This window comes from Castor canadensis, chromosome 12 (assembly GCF_047511655.1).
Source record: "Castor canadensis chromosome 12, mCasCan1.hap1v2, whole genome shotgun sequence".
NCBI lineage: Eukaryota > Metazoa > Chordata > Mammalia > Rodentia > Castoridae > Castor > Castor canadensis.
In genome coordinates this window covers 47,832,134-47,848,758 of record NC_133397.1, presented here as the reverse complement: position 1 = coordinate 47,848,758, position 16,625 = coordinate 47,832,134, and the positions used below count along the sequence as shown (strand labels likewise).

At 39.4% G+C, this 16,625-nt stretch overlaps 1 protein-coding gene across 5 annotated transcripts in view; it reads left to right on the top strand.

Moving 5' to 3' along the window:
• Positions 1–16,625, top strand: part of Clhc1 (clathrin heavy chain linker domain containing 1) — a 75,908-nt gene that overhangs the window by 26,017 nt on the left and 33,266 nt on the right. For 3 of the 5 annotated variants that reach the window (XM_074049743.1, XM_074049741.1, XM_074049744.1), the window contains exons 4-6: positions 31–143; positions 507–588; positions 1,943–2,049. In XM_074049743.1, coding sequence (XP_073905844.1) covers positions 31–143; positions 507–588; positions 1,943–2,049 — 302 coding nt within the window. The remainder of the gene's footprint in view (positions 1–30; positions 144–506; positions 589–1,942; positions 2,050–16,625) is intronic. The other 2 variants (XM_074049742.1, XM_074049745.1) reach the window with 1 other exon arrangement.

The window sequence follows — 16,625 nt, the reverse complement described above, 5'->3', positions numbered from 1 at the left end:
GTATGTTGTTGATTTTTTATATCTTTATAGTCATCAAAGACTGCAGATTATTTCACATGCACTTAATTCATGGCTAAAATCTGATAGGAGCGGCTCATTTCAAGACAGCGTGGAGCAGATTATGAAAACCAAAGATGTACATGGTAGTTCATCTATATTTTTTAATTAGCACAAACAGTGGAACTCATTTTCCCCAAAACTTAAAGAATGAGGTTTTCCTATGCTGAGTTTAAAGAAAGCAAAAATACACTTACCTCTGCTGGTTCTGTTACTCTATGAGTTTCTTCCTTCAACAGCTGACAGATAATTGGTAAAGAATAGACTTGGTAAGCCAAAGAGAGAATACCTTAAAATAAAGAGGAAAGGGACAGGGAGGCCACTCAATTTAGGAAGAGATTGGTGCTGTTCAATACCAAAGCAATAAGTTGTTGGTATTAAACATGCTTATTATTTTCTACTGACAAATAACCTTAAATATCTTATGGTAGTCCTTTCAATATTTACAGATGACCAAGCTGTTGATGAACTGTTTGAAGATAATCCAAGCAAAGCAAAAGAAGCTGAAATTATGCTTTACCACATTGACAGGCACGCATTTAAAAAGCTTTGATTTTCCATGTTTAAATGACCACAGTTACTGTTTATTTAGTAGCTTGATGAGGCATAGTATCCAGCTTTTGCATTTTGAAAATTCTATTCAGTTGGCAAATTAGAAAATTAGCTAGAATTTATTTTTTCATAGACTTTGTATAAAGAGTCTAGGAGATTTTTCACAGGCAATAAGAAGATTATAGTATCATGATATGTTTTATTTATATATTTTTTGAATTCCTTAGCAATCAACTTGATGTTATTAAATGTTTTTGAGAATGTCTTCTTGATTCAGATGATTGTAGACAATTCAGTTCTTTTTTCTCCATGTTCTATTCTGGGACGTATGAAGATGGCTTATTTCTCTTTAACACTCAAGTTATTAGACATAGCATTTAGTAGAGGTATAAAGAAATTGAAGACTGTTTTCTTTAAAAGTTAATTCATAGGCTACGAGCATAATATGTAATGTCCATAGTCTTATATGTTAAACAGTTTTTGCCTGTTGATTTGCTTGTTATTATGGTACAAATAAGTGGATAAAGATAACTTGGGGGTGGGGCACCGAAGTCTGTGTTATTCTCTTACAGTGTATGATACTTCTCTAAGTCTACCTGCTTTGATATGAGAGGAAAACTGTTGAGAGTGAAAGTTCATTATACTCTGCTTACTATTATCTTAGTGTTTTCCCCCTTAGATTCCACATTCATTTGCAACACTACATAAATCCTGTTTGCATAGTATTATTAATTGTGAGGTAAAGGCTTATTTGAGGACCTTTTGTCATAGCCAAAAGTATAGAGGCTAATGTTAACTATTATATATCTCCTTGTGTTTGTCTAATATTAAGAGTTTGATGCCTGACAGAGCAACATAGGCTTCTAAATACCAAGAACAGCTCTTGATCTCAAATTTGGCTGCCTCTGCATTCAGTTAGTATTTCCTATAGGCTCAGCTTCTAAACGGATTGCTCTTCGTTCCCCTGATGATATGAGCGAAAAAAACCTGAGGTCATTGTAAACTCACTTCAAGCTCTTTCTTTCCATTTTCTATGAGTTCCTATAAGTACTATAAGAATAAAGTACAGGATCAGGCTCAAAGTCACCTGGCAGGAGAGAGTTTTCTACTGAGACAAAACAAAACAAAATGAAACAACCCTCTAGAATATTAGAGAAGAGTTGAATGGATATCTTACAGAGTAAATAATTCTAGTTTATAGTTTATTAGAATTGCTTTTTGGGTTTCTATATTATGCTATTATATTTAGTTTGTATTAACTATTTCTATTTCTAATCCGTTTTCTTCTTTTTTGTGTGCCATTGTAATGCATTATAAAATGCAATGGCTATAGGCTTAATGAATTAATCTCAATTGGTGAATATGAAAAGGCCGCTTCTTTTGCAGCAAACAGTCCTAGAAAAATTCTTCAAAACATTGGTACGATGAATAAGTTTAAGGGTAAGCATTTCTCTCTGAGCCATATATACATATATATGCAAATTATACTTCATTTTTCCCTGTTAGAATGGGAAGAGAAGCTAAAGATCTAGTCTCCAGTCCTTACCTGTAACATTAAAGAGTTTGATTAGATTTTCTAAATTAAATTACAAAATTTTTAAGTACATAGAAAAGTATCGAAATATATTAGCATTCATGTACTCATTCTCAAGATTTGATAAATGTTAAAATTTTGTCAAATTTTAAAAAACATCCTTTTTTTAAAAGGATCCTTTTAAAAGACAACTTTCTTGTGGTAAATTGACATACATATAACAAATTGTATACTTTTTTGTGGTGCTGGGACCTCATGCATTCTAGGCCCACAGCCAAATAGTACATACTTAAAGTATACAATTTGATAAGTTTTGACACATACATACACCAATGACCTCATCACCCCTAAGCTCCCTCATATCCCTTAGTAATCCTTCTCTTCCCACTACTTCCTACCCCTTCCTCTTCTTCTCTTAGTCCCTAGGCAACCATTAGGCTGTTTTCATTCATGATAGATTCATTTGTATTTTCCATAATTTTGTATAAATGGAATCATGCAGTAGGAATTCTTTTTTGGTTGATTTGTACTCAAGCATATTTATTTTGAAATTAATGTTTCACATCTAGCAATAGTTTGCTCACTTTTATGGATGAGTAATATTCTGTTGAATGAATACAAATCCTTTATCAGCTATGTGTGTGTGTGTGTGTATTTGATTTTCATTCTTTTCTTTTTTTAATAAATTTTTTCATTAGGCTATATTCATTGTTCAGAGGATATTCATGATGACAATTCCGATTAGGTTTATGTTGTACATTGTCTCTCCCCCTCAACCCCCTCCTTACCCCACTTAAAACAATTGCAAGAGGTTTCTTTGTCTATTTCATATAAGTATATGAAATCCATCAGCCATATACCCTCACTATAATCTCCTTTGTTCACCCTCCCCCACACTAGTATCCTCCCCACATACTATACCTATTTTACAGTCCTATCTTTCATTATTAATATTTAAGTTGATGTTCAAAGGGGTTTTTCAATGTATCCCCAGTGTGGGTATACTTTACTTTGATCCATTCAACCCCTTTCATTATTTTCCCTTACCCCTTTACTGCCCCCCATTTTTCAACAGCTTTCAATATAAATCCTTATATCCTCTATTTTCACAGATGTTATGTTTTATGACAGTACTGATAGTACTGATGCTTTATCATTGTCTTTTCCTTTCCCTCTTTCCTAGAGTTCTGCAGGGTAGTTCCACTATTACAAACATGTTCTACATATGAATTTGTATATGATCATGCTCATTTTTGTGTATATGTTTGGATCTTTGGGTCTATCTTCCATGTATGAGAGAAAACATGCAGCCTTTGTCTTTCTGAGCCTGACTTATTTCACTTAATATGATGTCCTCCAATTGTATCCATTTACTTTCCAACCACATCATTATTCCTTATGGCTGAGAAAAACTCCCATTATGTGTATATACCACATTTTGTTAATTAATTGATTGATTTTCTTTTTTTAAGCTTATTTTTACCACATTTTCATGATCTGTTCATCAGATCTTGATTGGTTTGGCTTTTGTGAATAGTGCTGCAATGAACATTGGTGTACAGGTGTCTCTATTGTATTCTGACTTACATTTCTTTGGGTAGATGGCCAGAAGCAGTACCACTAGATCATATGGCAGTTCTATCTTTAGCTTTTTGAGGAATCTCCATACTGCTTTCCATAGTAGTTGTGCTAAATTGCATTCCACCAGCAGTGTGTAAGGGTTCCTGTTTCATCACATTCTTGCCAGCAATTGTTGTGGTTATTGCCCTTGGATATGGCCATTCTAACTGGTGTGAGATGAAACCTAAGTGTAGTTTTGATTTGCATCACTAGATGAATTGAACACTTCTTCATGTATTTACTGGCCATTTTTACCTCTTCCTTTGAAAATTCCCTGTTTAATTCATGTGCTTATTTCTTCATTGGGATGTTGATTCTTTGGAGGTTGAGTTTTTTGAATTTCCTGTAGATTCTGGATATTAGTCCCTTATCAGATGAATAGCTGTCAAAGATTTTCTCCCATTCTGTGGGCTGTCACTTGAGTCTAGTGACTGTTTCTTTTGCTATGCAGAAACTCTTTAGTTTGATGCAGTACCATTTGTTCATTCTTTCTCTTAGACACTGAGCCTTTTGAGTTCTACTTAGGAAGTTGCTCCTTCTACCTGCATGTTCCACTGTATTTCCTACTACTTCCTGGAGTTGTTTCAAAGTTTTCAGGCCTTATATTAAGGTCTTTGATCCACTTTGAGTTGATTTTGGTACAGGGTGAAAGACAGGGATCTAGTTTCAGTCTTCTACGTGTGCATATCCAGTTTTCCCAGAAACATTTGTTGAAGAGGCTTTTCTCCATCATGTGTTTTGGGCTCCTTTGTCAACGATCAGTTGGTTATAGATGCATGGGTCTATGTCTGGGTCTTCTAATCCATTGGTCTTTCTGTTTGTTTTTGTGCCAATACCATGCTGTTTTTATTGTTATGGCTCTGTAGTATAGTTTGAAGTCAGGTATTGTGATACCTCCAGCATTGGACATTTTGCTCAGAATTGCTTTGGCTATTCGAGGTCTTTTGTGTTTCCATACATATTTCAGGATTCATTTTTCTATTTCTCTGGAGAATGTCATTGGAGTTTTGATAGGGATTGCATTGAACATGTAGATTGCTTTTGGTAGTATGGCCATTTTCACAATGTTGATTTGTGCCAATCCATGAGATTGGGAGATCTTTCCATCTTCTGATGTCTTCTTTGATTTCTCTCTTCAGTGGTTTATAGTGTTCATTGACATGGTCTTTGGTTTCCTTTGGTAAATTTATTCCAAGGTACTTTATTGCTTTTGAGGCTATTGTGAGTGGAATTGTTTCCAATTTCTTTCTCAGTCTGTTCATTGCTGGTCTATAGGAATGCTACTGGTTTCTGTATGTTAATTTTATATCCTGTTACTTTGCTGAAAGAGCTTATGATTTCTAATAGTTTTTTGGTGGAGTTTTTAGAGTCTTTTAGGTATAGGATCATGTCTGCAAATAAGAATAGTTTGACTTCTTCCTTCCCTATTTGAATCCCTTTTATTTCTTGCTCTTATCTTATTGCTCTAGCTAGGAATTCTAAAACTATGTTGAATAGGAATGGAGAAAGCAGGTATCCCTGTCTTGTTCCTGGCTTTAGTGGGAATGATTTCAGTTGTTCTTCATTTAGGATAAAGTTGGCTATAGGTTGTCATATATTCTCATGGCCAGCATGAGCAAGTCCTTTAATATGACTGGGAGCAAATGGAGTTAGAAGAAAGGCACAAAGGCAGACATGGGTGGTTCTGATGCTTCCGATAAGAAATGCTGGCCCCCTCCACATCCAACCGCATTTATTTTTATAGCGCATATGCGGAAGTCAAGTTAGGTTCTCATGGACAAGTCACATAGTCAGCAGGAACAAGGATGGTATGGTAGGTTGTTTTTCTATTCTGACTTTCCTTGTCTAATGGTAAACATGTCCTGTTTCCCACTCAAGGCAGCCATGCTGAACCTTGTACATTTCCTTTAATCTGGGGCTGTGCCTTTGAAGCTTAAAGGTCCTTGACATGGCCATACTTATGACAAGGTTTCTTGGTCCATTCAGTTACTGGTCTCCCACATCTCCTCCCTTTTTATTTCTTAAATGTTCCCAGTGCGGACTGGTGCTTAGTCCAAGGAACTGTCTTGGACTGCTCGGCATATGACTGAAAAGGCACAAAAGCAGATTGGTAGCAGGACTCCTATCCCTGTGAGGTACCAGAAGGAATGTTTAAGGACATTAAATGGATTAAAACCGTGTAGCTCATCCAATATAGTTTTTGCCATGTCAGCAGTAGAGATGATCCAATCATATGCTCTCTGCATTGCCAATATCTGTTGTCTGAGGTGTTGTAAATTTAAAGTATCATTGCTGTTTTCCCAGGCTCTTCTCTCATGAGCTTTAATGCTCTGCCAGGGATACTCCAACTCATTGTAGGGAGCAGCAGTGATAAAGAAATTCAGACAGGAAGCCTGTCTGAATTTTATGGTTTGTAGTTCATCCCCATAGTGAGGAGAGCCACCTCCAGGGTGGTTAAGGGACATCTATAGATACTTGTTGTTGGAGGGCATAGGTGACATTCTGGGTGAGTGTGTTAACATAGTGGGCATTTTGTATGCTTTGAGACAAAGCCATGGAGGCCATGGCCATAGTGGCAATAGCAGTTATGGTGGCCACTATGCCTGCTATAATAAGGCCTATAACCCTGTTTTCTCTTACCAACAGGCCTTTTATACTTCCTTTATAACCTGTAAGCCTTTGTCATGGTACCAAGGACCTGTGAAATCAGTGGGTACCAGAAGATATGGTATATGTCTTACCACTAAGATTGTCTTGCCCTTGTAGGTGCTGGTGCAGACTGTTAAGATTACAAGTTAGGCAATTTATCTTGTATATAGAGCCATTTTTTTGTAATGTTTAGACCCCCCCATGACTAGATCAAAAGGATGTTGTACGCAGGCTTGGAGGCCTTTCTTGTTTGCCCCAATACCTTCAAGGTCACCCAAAGACCAACTAGTCAAGTTGAGTAACTCTGTAGCTGCAGTCAGTTTCCATATATCTGTTTGGACATTCCCTCCATCGGGGCCTACCATAGGGGTGGTCCAGTATCCAGTCACATTGGTTTCGTGGCTAGCATTTCTGGACCAATAGACAACAGTGACTATGCTGAGAATAAAGAATGTATTATGAGGGAACAGGCGTTGCTCCCATGGGGCCCCTTTGCCAGGATGATGCTGGGTTTGTTTGGTGTGACACTTAGGAAAGTGCAGCTGGTATGTGACATTGTACCACTCAGTGGCATTGAAGCCCAGGAATTCTAAGTTTTCATCTCTGTAATGGATGCCATTTCGCACAAGGGCACTTCTCCAGGTGGGCACTATAGGAAGGCACCATTGCAATGAGCTTAAGCATAATGGCACCAAAGTAGATTGCCCTGTGAAATTATATGGACTGAAGGTGAGAGTCATGTCCATTAGAGTGGCCTCCCACCAACTCTGAATCAATGGTGTAAACCAGTACATTTGGTCCTTTCCATGTTGCTGCTTGAAGCAGCGGCAGGTGAGGTATAAAGGTTCAGTGTTGTTGGGTTTGGGTCACTGAGCCACTTACCTGTGGGGTGATGATTGCCAACATGGCCACAAAAAAGGCACCTGTCAGCCTCGCACTCCTGATCACATCACGTCCCGACCTTGTCAGGCACTTGATTTGTCCCCAGCTGGGTGAGCCCATTGTCTGGGTCGCACGGGACAGGCAGATCCTGGTCCTCCCCTGAGATGGTAGTGGTGGGGTCTGCATTATCTTTGTCCTCACCTGCACTCCCCTTCTTGGGTCTTCACTGTCCTCAGGGGCCTCCAGTTGGGGTCCTTGCTCAGCCGTAATTTCTTCATTCTTGGTACGAGGATATCCATAGTGCTTCATGTACCAGGAGGGCACCCATATGGGCTTTTCAGCTCCTTCAGGAAAAACACAAACATGTACTCGACCCCACATCAACACTGGACTGGGACCTAATCAGACTCCCATTGATTACAAATATGGCCTGTAAGTGACCTCAATGTGTCCTGCCTGTAGCTGTTCCTCAACCAATGCCTGAGCTGCAGCCAATTTTTTCCCAGTCAGGGGGCCACTGGTCCATCCAGACAAGCTCTTTTGTCAGCCATGTAATCCAAGTGGCTGTCCTTTCTCGGGGGAATCGTTGTTGTCTGGCCAGGGCCCCTCCTGAAAAGGTTGATTAGAGGAGTAGCCCAATCCAGTGCGCCCGGAGTGTCCTTTACTATCAGTAGGATGTAACCTTCCCTATTGGGTCTTTCCCAGTCCCCTTTGGGGATCAAAGTCCTGTTGGAGCATCATGTGGGAGACCACGCTATTGGAACTACAGAGTATGGCTCCCATTCCTTGTAAAACATCTCTTCCCCATAGGTTTACTAGGATATCTTTTAAGACATATGGTGTAAAAAAACCCTGAACATCCCTTTTTATCCTGTCACTTAATTGTGGCAACACTCTGCAGGGGGGCCCTGGCTGACCCCACCCCCTGCAGGTCTGCCATGGCCTATGTGCAGGGCCACGTCAGAGGCCAGTGGCAAGAAGCAATCACCGAGACATCCGCGCCAGTGTCTACCAGGCCCAGTAACCTTTTTGCCATTTAGGAATAAGATCATTTTTGGTCTCTCAGCAGTAACCCATTGGACCAAGTAAGCATAATTTCAACGTCCAAAACCTTTATGTCCTTGAAGGGTAGGTGTTAACACATTGCCTTTCTTTATATTATGAGAAAGACCAATTGAGCTATTCTATTAGTGGGGGCTATTGCAACAAATGTCTGAGGGGCTTGAGTCAATATCTTAATTTCTCCTGTATAATCTTGGTCAATTACACCTGGGTGAATTTGCAAACCCTGGAGAGTCATACTGCTTCTTTCTAATATCAATCCCACGGTGTCTTGGGAAGCAGGCCATGAATCCCTATAGGGATGGCCTGGACACCCATTCCAGGGGTTAAGATACATCAGGCAGAGGGACTGAGGTCCAGTCCTGTGCTTCTGGGGGTTGCCCAAAAGAGGTCCTCAATGGTGGCACACCCAGGCTCTTCGCAAACAGGGAGAGTGCCCCTACTGTTTGATGGGGCCAGAGCTGGCCCCATGGGGAATTTCCCTGTGGTACCTGTAGAGGGTGACCTTCAACATCAGTTTGTGAGCAGCACTCATTGGCCCACTGTCATCCCGGCTGACAGCAAGGGTAGATCCCAAGGAGCCGAGCTGTGCCTGTGGGCACAGAGTCCACTGCCCCACTGGATGAGGTTTTGGCCCCCTGTGGCATTCCTTGGTAAAGTGCCCTGGTTCGCCTCAATTATAGCAAGCACCCACATTCCTTTGTTCCAGGCAGGCATAGTACCTCCTTAAGGGCTGCCTCAAGCACCATCCCTTGAACATGACTACCCCCAATGTCCTGAAGGGATGCTTTTTTCCTGTAAGGTCAGAAGGTCTCCCTACAATATTTATTTGCATTTTTAAAAGTCAACTATCTGACCAGAAGAGTCCCAGTTTCTGGGTTCCCCACTGTCCTTCCTATGTGCTGCATTAGGCAGGCCACAAAGTCCTGAAAGGGCTCATTGGTACCCTGTAATATCTTTGTGATTTCCTGGGACTTCTCTCCTTTTGCAGGCAGTTCTCTCCATTCCCGGGTTGTGGCAGTGGTGATCTGCTGGTAAGTCTCGGGTGGATACTGAAGTTGATTGCCTAGCCCCTCATTTTCCTCCGCCCTAACAGCATGTCTGAAGTTATGGGAATTCTATGGGTGGCATTTCGGGCACCCTGTTCAGTGCACAGCTCTGTATAGCTAGTTTTCCACAGCAAGTAGTCCCCTGGGGACAAGCAGGCCCTTACTGTTCCTTCCAATTCTCCGGGGGCAGGGTGCTATCTGCCACCATGGCCTGCAGCACTTGTATATCGTAGGGTGCAATGGCGCCATACATGGTGTATGCTTGTTTTAACTCTTAGTGTTTTGAAGGAAACCTTTTCATGCCATCTCACAGGATTGCTGATGTTGGGGTCTGCCCTCTCAAACACCAGGTAGACTCTAAACCCTGTCATGTCCTCCTCAGACTCATGTGCTTGAGCGATGGCCTCTTGTATGGGGCACTTCCCTCCCATGGCACTGAAGGGCTATGTTGAATGTGTTAAGTGTAACTTGCTGAGCAGCTGAGTGGGTGCCTCTTGGTAGTCCTCCTCACTTTCACTTCCTGAGTCAGATTCAGTCAGTGGCCAGTTCAGGCATTTTCGTGTGCTTAAAGGTGGGCATCGCCTCCAATGGGGGAGCTGATGGGACAGTGGGAGGCGCCAGGTTAAGAGTCTGCCTTAGGGGCTCATACCCACTGTGGCTTTTGTGCCCCACAGCTTGGAAGCCGAAGAAGAAAGTTTTAACTGATGAATGGGAGTCAAGTCTAGGCAGTCATGGATCTGACTCCACAAACCGAAAGTAAAGATTGGCATGTTGTCTGCCCTTCCACAGTATAGTGGCTCCGGAGTTTCTCGCCCACCTTTTGCCAAGTGTCAAGGTTTACAGTGCTCTTCTCTGGGAACCAAGGACATGTGTCCTGGACATAGTCTAAAAGTTGTATAAATTGAAGCAACCTAACTTTGCTTCCTCTAGTCTTAAGTATTGCCTTTACCATTTGTACATAGAGATCTCTTTCCATTGAGCCATTTTGTCCCAGGGTTTTACACCTGACTCTGTCTTTTTGCGCTCTCCCCCTTACCTTAGTCTATGGTGTGCGTGCCACTTGAGAGCATCCCCTCGTCTCAGCTGTGAGTTCCACCGTAGTCGGGTCCCTGTTCAGGCGCCACCTCTCACAGCCAGCGTGAACAAGTCCGTTGATCTGAATGGGAGCAACTGGGGATTAGAAGAAAGCCACAAAGACAGACGTAGAGAAAATCTGGGGGATCAGGTGGGTCTGATGCTCCTGATGAGAGACACCAGCCCCCTCCACATCCAAGCACATTTATTTATACAGCGTACATGCAGAAGTCCAGTTAGGTTCTCATGGGCCAAGTCACATATCCTTGTCTAATGTTAAACATATCCTGTTTCCCACACAAGGCAGCCTTGCTGAACCATGTCCATTTCCTTTAAGCTGGGGCTGTGCCTTTGCAGCTCAAAGTCCTTGACATAGCCATGCTTATGTCAAGGTTTCTTCTTGGTCCATTCACTTTCTGGTCTCCCACAGTATATTGCCTGTATTATGTTAAGAAACATTCCTTTTAGTCCTAGTTTCTTCAGAGCTTTTATCGTGAAAGGGTGTTGAGATTTGTCAAAGGCTTTTTCTACATCTATTGAGAGGATCATGTTGTTTTGTCCTTCTGTTTATATGCTGTATTACATTTATAGAGTTATGTATGTTGGACTATCCTTGCATCCCTGGAATGAAACCAACTTGGTACTGGTGTGTGATCTTTTTTGATGTGTTGTTGAATTCTGTTTGCCATTTTTTTGTTGAAAATCTTCACATCTATATTCATTAAAGATATTGGTCTATAATTCTTTTTTTTGGTTGCATCTTTATTGGATTTTGGAATGAGTGTTCTTCTGGCTTCATAGACTGTGTTTGGTAGTGTTCCTTCCCTTTCTACTTCCTGGAAAAGATTGAGGCATATTAGTATTAGTTCTTCTTTAAAGATCTGGTAAAATTCAGCTGTAAATCTGTCAGGTCCTGGGCTCTTCTTTGTAGGGAGGCTTTTTATTACTGCTTCAATTTCATTGCTTGTAATAGGTCTATTTAGGTGCTTAATATCTTCTTGGTTCATTTATCCATCTAGAAATTTGCATCTAGAAATTTATCCATTTCATCTAGATTTTCCAGTTTACTTGAATATAAGTTTTCAGAGTACTTTTTTTTTAATTTTTATTGTTTTATTATTCATATGTGCATACAATGCTTGAGTCATTTCTCACCCCTGTCCCCACCCCCTCCTTTACCACCCACTACACTCCCTCCCTCTCCCCCACACCCCCTCGATACCCGACAGAAACTATTTTGCCCTTATCTCTAACTTTGTTGAAGAGAAAATATAAGCAATAATAGGAAGGAACAAGGGTTTTTGCTGGTTGAGATAAGGATAGCTATACAGGGAGTTGACTCACATTAATTTCCTGTGCATGTGTGTTACCTTCTAGGTTAATTCTTCTTGATCTAACCTTTTCTCTAGTTCCTGGTCCCTTTTTCCTATTGGCCTCAGTTGCTTTTAAGGTATCTGCTTTAGTTTCTCTGTGTTGAGGGCAACAAATGCTAGCTAATTTTTTAGGTGTCTTACCTATCCTCACCCCTCCCTTGTGTGCTCTTGCTTTTATCATGTGCTCAAAGTCCAATCCCATTGTTGTGTTTGCCCTTGATCTAATGTCCGCATATAAGGGAGAACATACAATTTTTGGTCTTTTGGGCCAGGCTAACCTCACTCAGAATGATGTTCTCCAATTCCATCCATTTACCAGCGAATGATAACATTTCATTCTTCTTCATGGCTGCATAAAATTCCACTGTGTATAGATACCACATTTTCTTAATCCATTCGTCAGTGGTGGGGCATCTTGGCTATTTCCATAACTTGGCTATTGTGAATAGTGCCGCAATAAACATGGGTGTGCAGGTGCCTCTGGAGTAACCTGTGTCACAGTCTTATGGGTATATCCCCAAGAGTGGTATTGCTGGATCAAATGGTAGATCAATGTTTAGCTTTTTAAGTAGCCTCCAAATTTTTTCCCAGAGTGGTTATACTAGTTTACATTCCCACCAACAGTGTAAGAGGGTTCCTTTTTCCCCGCATCCTTGCCAACATCTGTTTTTGGTGGTGTTGCTGATGATGGCTATTCTAACAGTGGTGAGGTAGAATCTTAGTGTGGTTTTAATTTGCATTTCCTTTATTGCTAGAGATGATGAGCATTTTTTCATGTGTTTTTTGGCCATTTGAATTTCTTCTTTTGAGAAAGTTCTGTTTAGTTCACTTGCCCATTTCTTTATTGGTTCATTAGTTTTGGGAGAATTTAGTTTTTTAAGTTCCCTATATATTCTGGTTATCAGTCCTTTGTCTGATGTGTAGCTGGCAAATATTTTCTCCCACTCTGTGGGTGTTCTCTTCAGTTTAGAGACCATTTCTTTTGATGAACAGAAGCTTTTTAGTTTTATGAAGTCCCATTTATCTATGCTATCTCTTAGTTGCTGTGCTGCTGGGGTTCCTTTGAGGAAGTTCTTACCTATACCTACTAACTTCAGAGTATTTCCTGCTCTTTCCTGTATCAACTTTAGAGTTTGTGATCTGATATTAAGATCCTTGATCCATTTTGAGTTAATATTGGTACAGGGTGATATACATGGATCTAGTTTCAGTTTTTTGCAGACTGCTAACCAGTTTTCCTAGCAGTTTTTGTTGAAGGGGCTGCTTTTTCTCCATTGTATATTTTTAGCTCCTTTGTCAAAGACAAGTTGGTTATAGTTGTGTGGCTTCATATCTGGGTCCTCTATTCTGTTCCACTGGTCTTCATGTCAGTTTTTGTGCCAGTACCATGCTGTTTTTATTGTTATTGCTTTGTAATATAGTTTGAAGTCAGGTATAATGATACCTATAGCATTGTTCTTTTGACTGAGTATTGCTTTGGCTATTTGTGGCCTCTTGTGTTTACATATAAATTTAATGGAGATTTTTCAATCTCTTTAATGGATGTCATTGGAATTTTGATGGGAATTGCATTAAACATGTAGATTACTTTTGGGAATATAGACATTTTTACTATGTTGATTCTACCAATCCATGAGCATGGGAGATCTCTCCACTTTCTATAGTCTTCCTCAATCTCTTTCTTCAGAAGTGTATAGTTTTCCTTGTAGAGGTCATTCACATCTTTTGTTAGGTTTACACCTAGGTATTTGTTTTTTTTTTTTTTGAGGCTATTGTAAATGGAATTGTTTTCATATATTCCTTTTCAGTTTGTTCATTGTTAGTGTATAGAAATGCTAATGATTTTTCTATGTTGAGTTTATATCCTGCTACCTTGCTGTAGCTATTGATGATGTCTGGAAGCTTCTGAGTAGAGTTTTAAGGGTCTTTAAGGTATAGGATCATGTCATCTGCAAATAGGGATATTTTGACAGTTTCTTTACCTATTTGTATTCCTTTTATTCCTTCTTCTTGCCTAATTGCTCTGGCTAGGAATTCCAGTACTATGTTGAATAGGAGTGGAGATAGTGGGCATCCTTGTCTGGTTCCTGATTTTAGAGGGAATGGTTTCAGTTTCTCTCCGTTAAGTATAATGCTGGCTGTAGGTTTGTCATATATAGCTTTTATAATGTTGAGGTACTTTCCTTCTATTCCTAGTTTTCTTAGAGCTTTTATCATGAAATGATGTTGGATCTTATCAAAGGCTTTTTCTGCATCTATTGAGATGATCAAGTGGTTTTTGTCTTTGCTTCTGTTAATGTGGTTTATTACATTTATTGATTTTCATATGTTGAACCACCCCTGCATCCCTGGGATGAAGCCTACTTGGTCTTGGTGAATAATCTTTTTGATGTGTTGTTGAATTTGGTTTGTCATTATTTTGTTGAGGATTTTTGCGTCAATGTTCATTAAGGAGATTGGCCTATAGTTCTCCTTTTTGGAGGTGTCTTTGCCTGGTTTTGGAATAAGTGGGCTTCATAAAATGTGTTTGGGAGTTTTCCTTCCCTTTCTATTTCATGGAACAGTTTAAGGAGGGTTGGTATCAGTTCTTCTTTAAAGGTCTGATAGAATTCAGCAGAGAATCAATCAGGTCCTGGACTTTTCTTTTTGGGGAGACTCTTGATTGCTGCTTCAGTTTCATTTTGTGTTATAGATCTATTCAGGTGATTGACTTCCTCTTGGTTCAGTTTTGGATGACCATATGTATCTAGAAATCTGTCCATTTCTTTTAGATTTTCAAATTTATTTGAATATAGTTTCTCAAAGTAGTCTCTGATGATTTCCTGGACTTCCATGGTGTTTGTTGTTATCTCCCCTTTTACGTTCCTGATTCTACTAATTTGGGTTTTTTCTCTCCTCATTTTAGTCAGGTTTGCTAGGGGTCTATCGATCTTGTTTATTTTTTCAAAGAACCAACTTTTTGTTTCATTAATTCTTTGCATGGTTTTTTTGGTTTCTATTTCATTCAGCTCTTATTTTTATTATTTCTCTCCTTCTATATATTTTGGGATTTGCTTGTTCTTGTTTTTCTAGGTGTTTGAGATATATCATTAGGTCATTGATTTGGGATCTTTCAGTCTTTTTAATATATGCACTCATGGCTATAAACTTTCCTCTCAGGACTGCCTTAGCTGTGTCCCATAGGTTCAGGTAGGTTGTGTTTTCATTTTCATTGACTTCCAGGAACTTTTTAATTTCCTCTTTTATTTCATCGATGATCCATTGTTCATTAAGTAATGAGTTATTTAGTTTCCAGCTGTTTGCATATTTTTTGTCTTTACTTTTGTTGTTGAGTTCTACTTTTACTGCATTGTGATCAGATAGTATGCACAGGATAATTTCTATTTTCTTATATTTGCTGAGGCTTGCTTTGTGCCCTAGAATAGGATCTATTTTGGAGAAGGTTCCGTGGGCTGCTGAGAAGAATGTATATTGTGTAGAAGTTGGATGAAATGTTCTGTAGACATCAAGTAGGTCCATTTGATCTATTGTATATTTTAGATCTTGGATTTCTTTTTTGTTTTTGTTTTTGTTTTTTTTTGAAATTTTAGCATAATATATTTTCACAATTCTTATTCCACAAAGTATAAATGTTCAAGGAAACATTTCCAGTGAAATAGAGCAAAGGAAAATGCCTGAAATTATAAAGTTATCTCTTTCCTTTATCCCTCAGTTAGCAAAACAAACATACAAAGAAAGATAACTTTTTTTATTACCAAGGGGAAGGATTTTCATTTCATTTGAAGGGTAACATGAATAACTAAGTAATACTACATGCTAGAAACTGTTCTAAGCACTGTGTGTTGATTCTTGCAACCTTCACAATAATCTTATGAGTGAGGTATGCCAATTTTATTATAAAGAAAAATCAAAGCACAGGGAAGTTATGCGGGATGGCCAAAGCCACACAGCTTGCAGAGCTGGGGGAACTGAAGTATGAAGCCATGTGATTCAGCACCTTAAGTCCAGACTTTTCACCACTTGCTATGCCACCTTTCACTTGGAGCATTTCTGCTTACTGTCGCTAGTAACTGATAATAGCAGTAAAGCAGAGATTGCATTATTAATCACCTAATCAATTATTTACTAATTAATTATCTAGTTAATAAATATTTTCACAGATAGAGGTGAACCAATATCAGTCAATACCTGTTAGATGCTATCACAGTAGATCTTGGATTTCTTTATTGATTTTTTGTTTGGATGACCTATCTATTAATGATAATAGGGTGTTAAAGTCTCTCACAACCACTGTGTTGGAGTTAATATATGCTTTTAGGTCTTTCAGGGTATGTTTGATGAAATTGGGTGCGTTGACATTGGGTGCATATAGGTTGATAATTGTTATTTCCTTTTGGTCTATTTCCCCTTTTATTAGTATGGAATGTCCTTATTTATCTCGTTTGATCAATGTAGGTTTGAAGTCTACTTTGTCAGAGATAAGTATTGCTACTCCTGCCTGTTTTCGGGGGCCATTGGCTTGGTAAATCTTCTTCCAGCCTTTCATCCTAAGCCTATGGTTATTTCTGTCGGTGAGATGGGTCTCCTGTAAGCAACAAATTGTTGGATCTTCCTTTTTAATCCATTTCGTCAAACGGTGCCTTTTGATGCATGAATTAAGTCTGTTAACATTAAGCATTAGTACTGATAGGTATGTGGTGATTCCTGTCATTTAGTTGTCTTAGTTGTTTGAAGGTTTGATTGTGTGTACCTAAGTTGAGGTTACTCTCTATT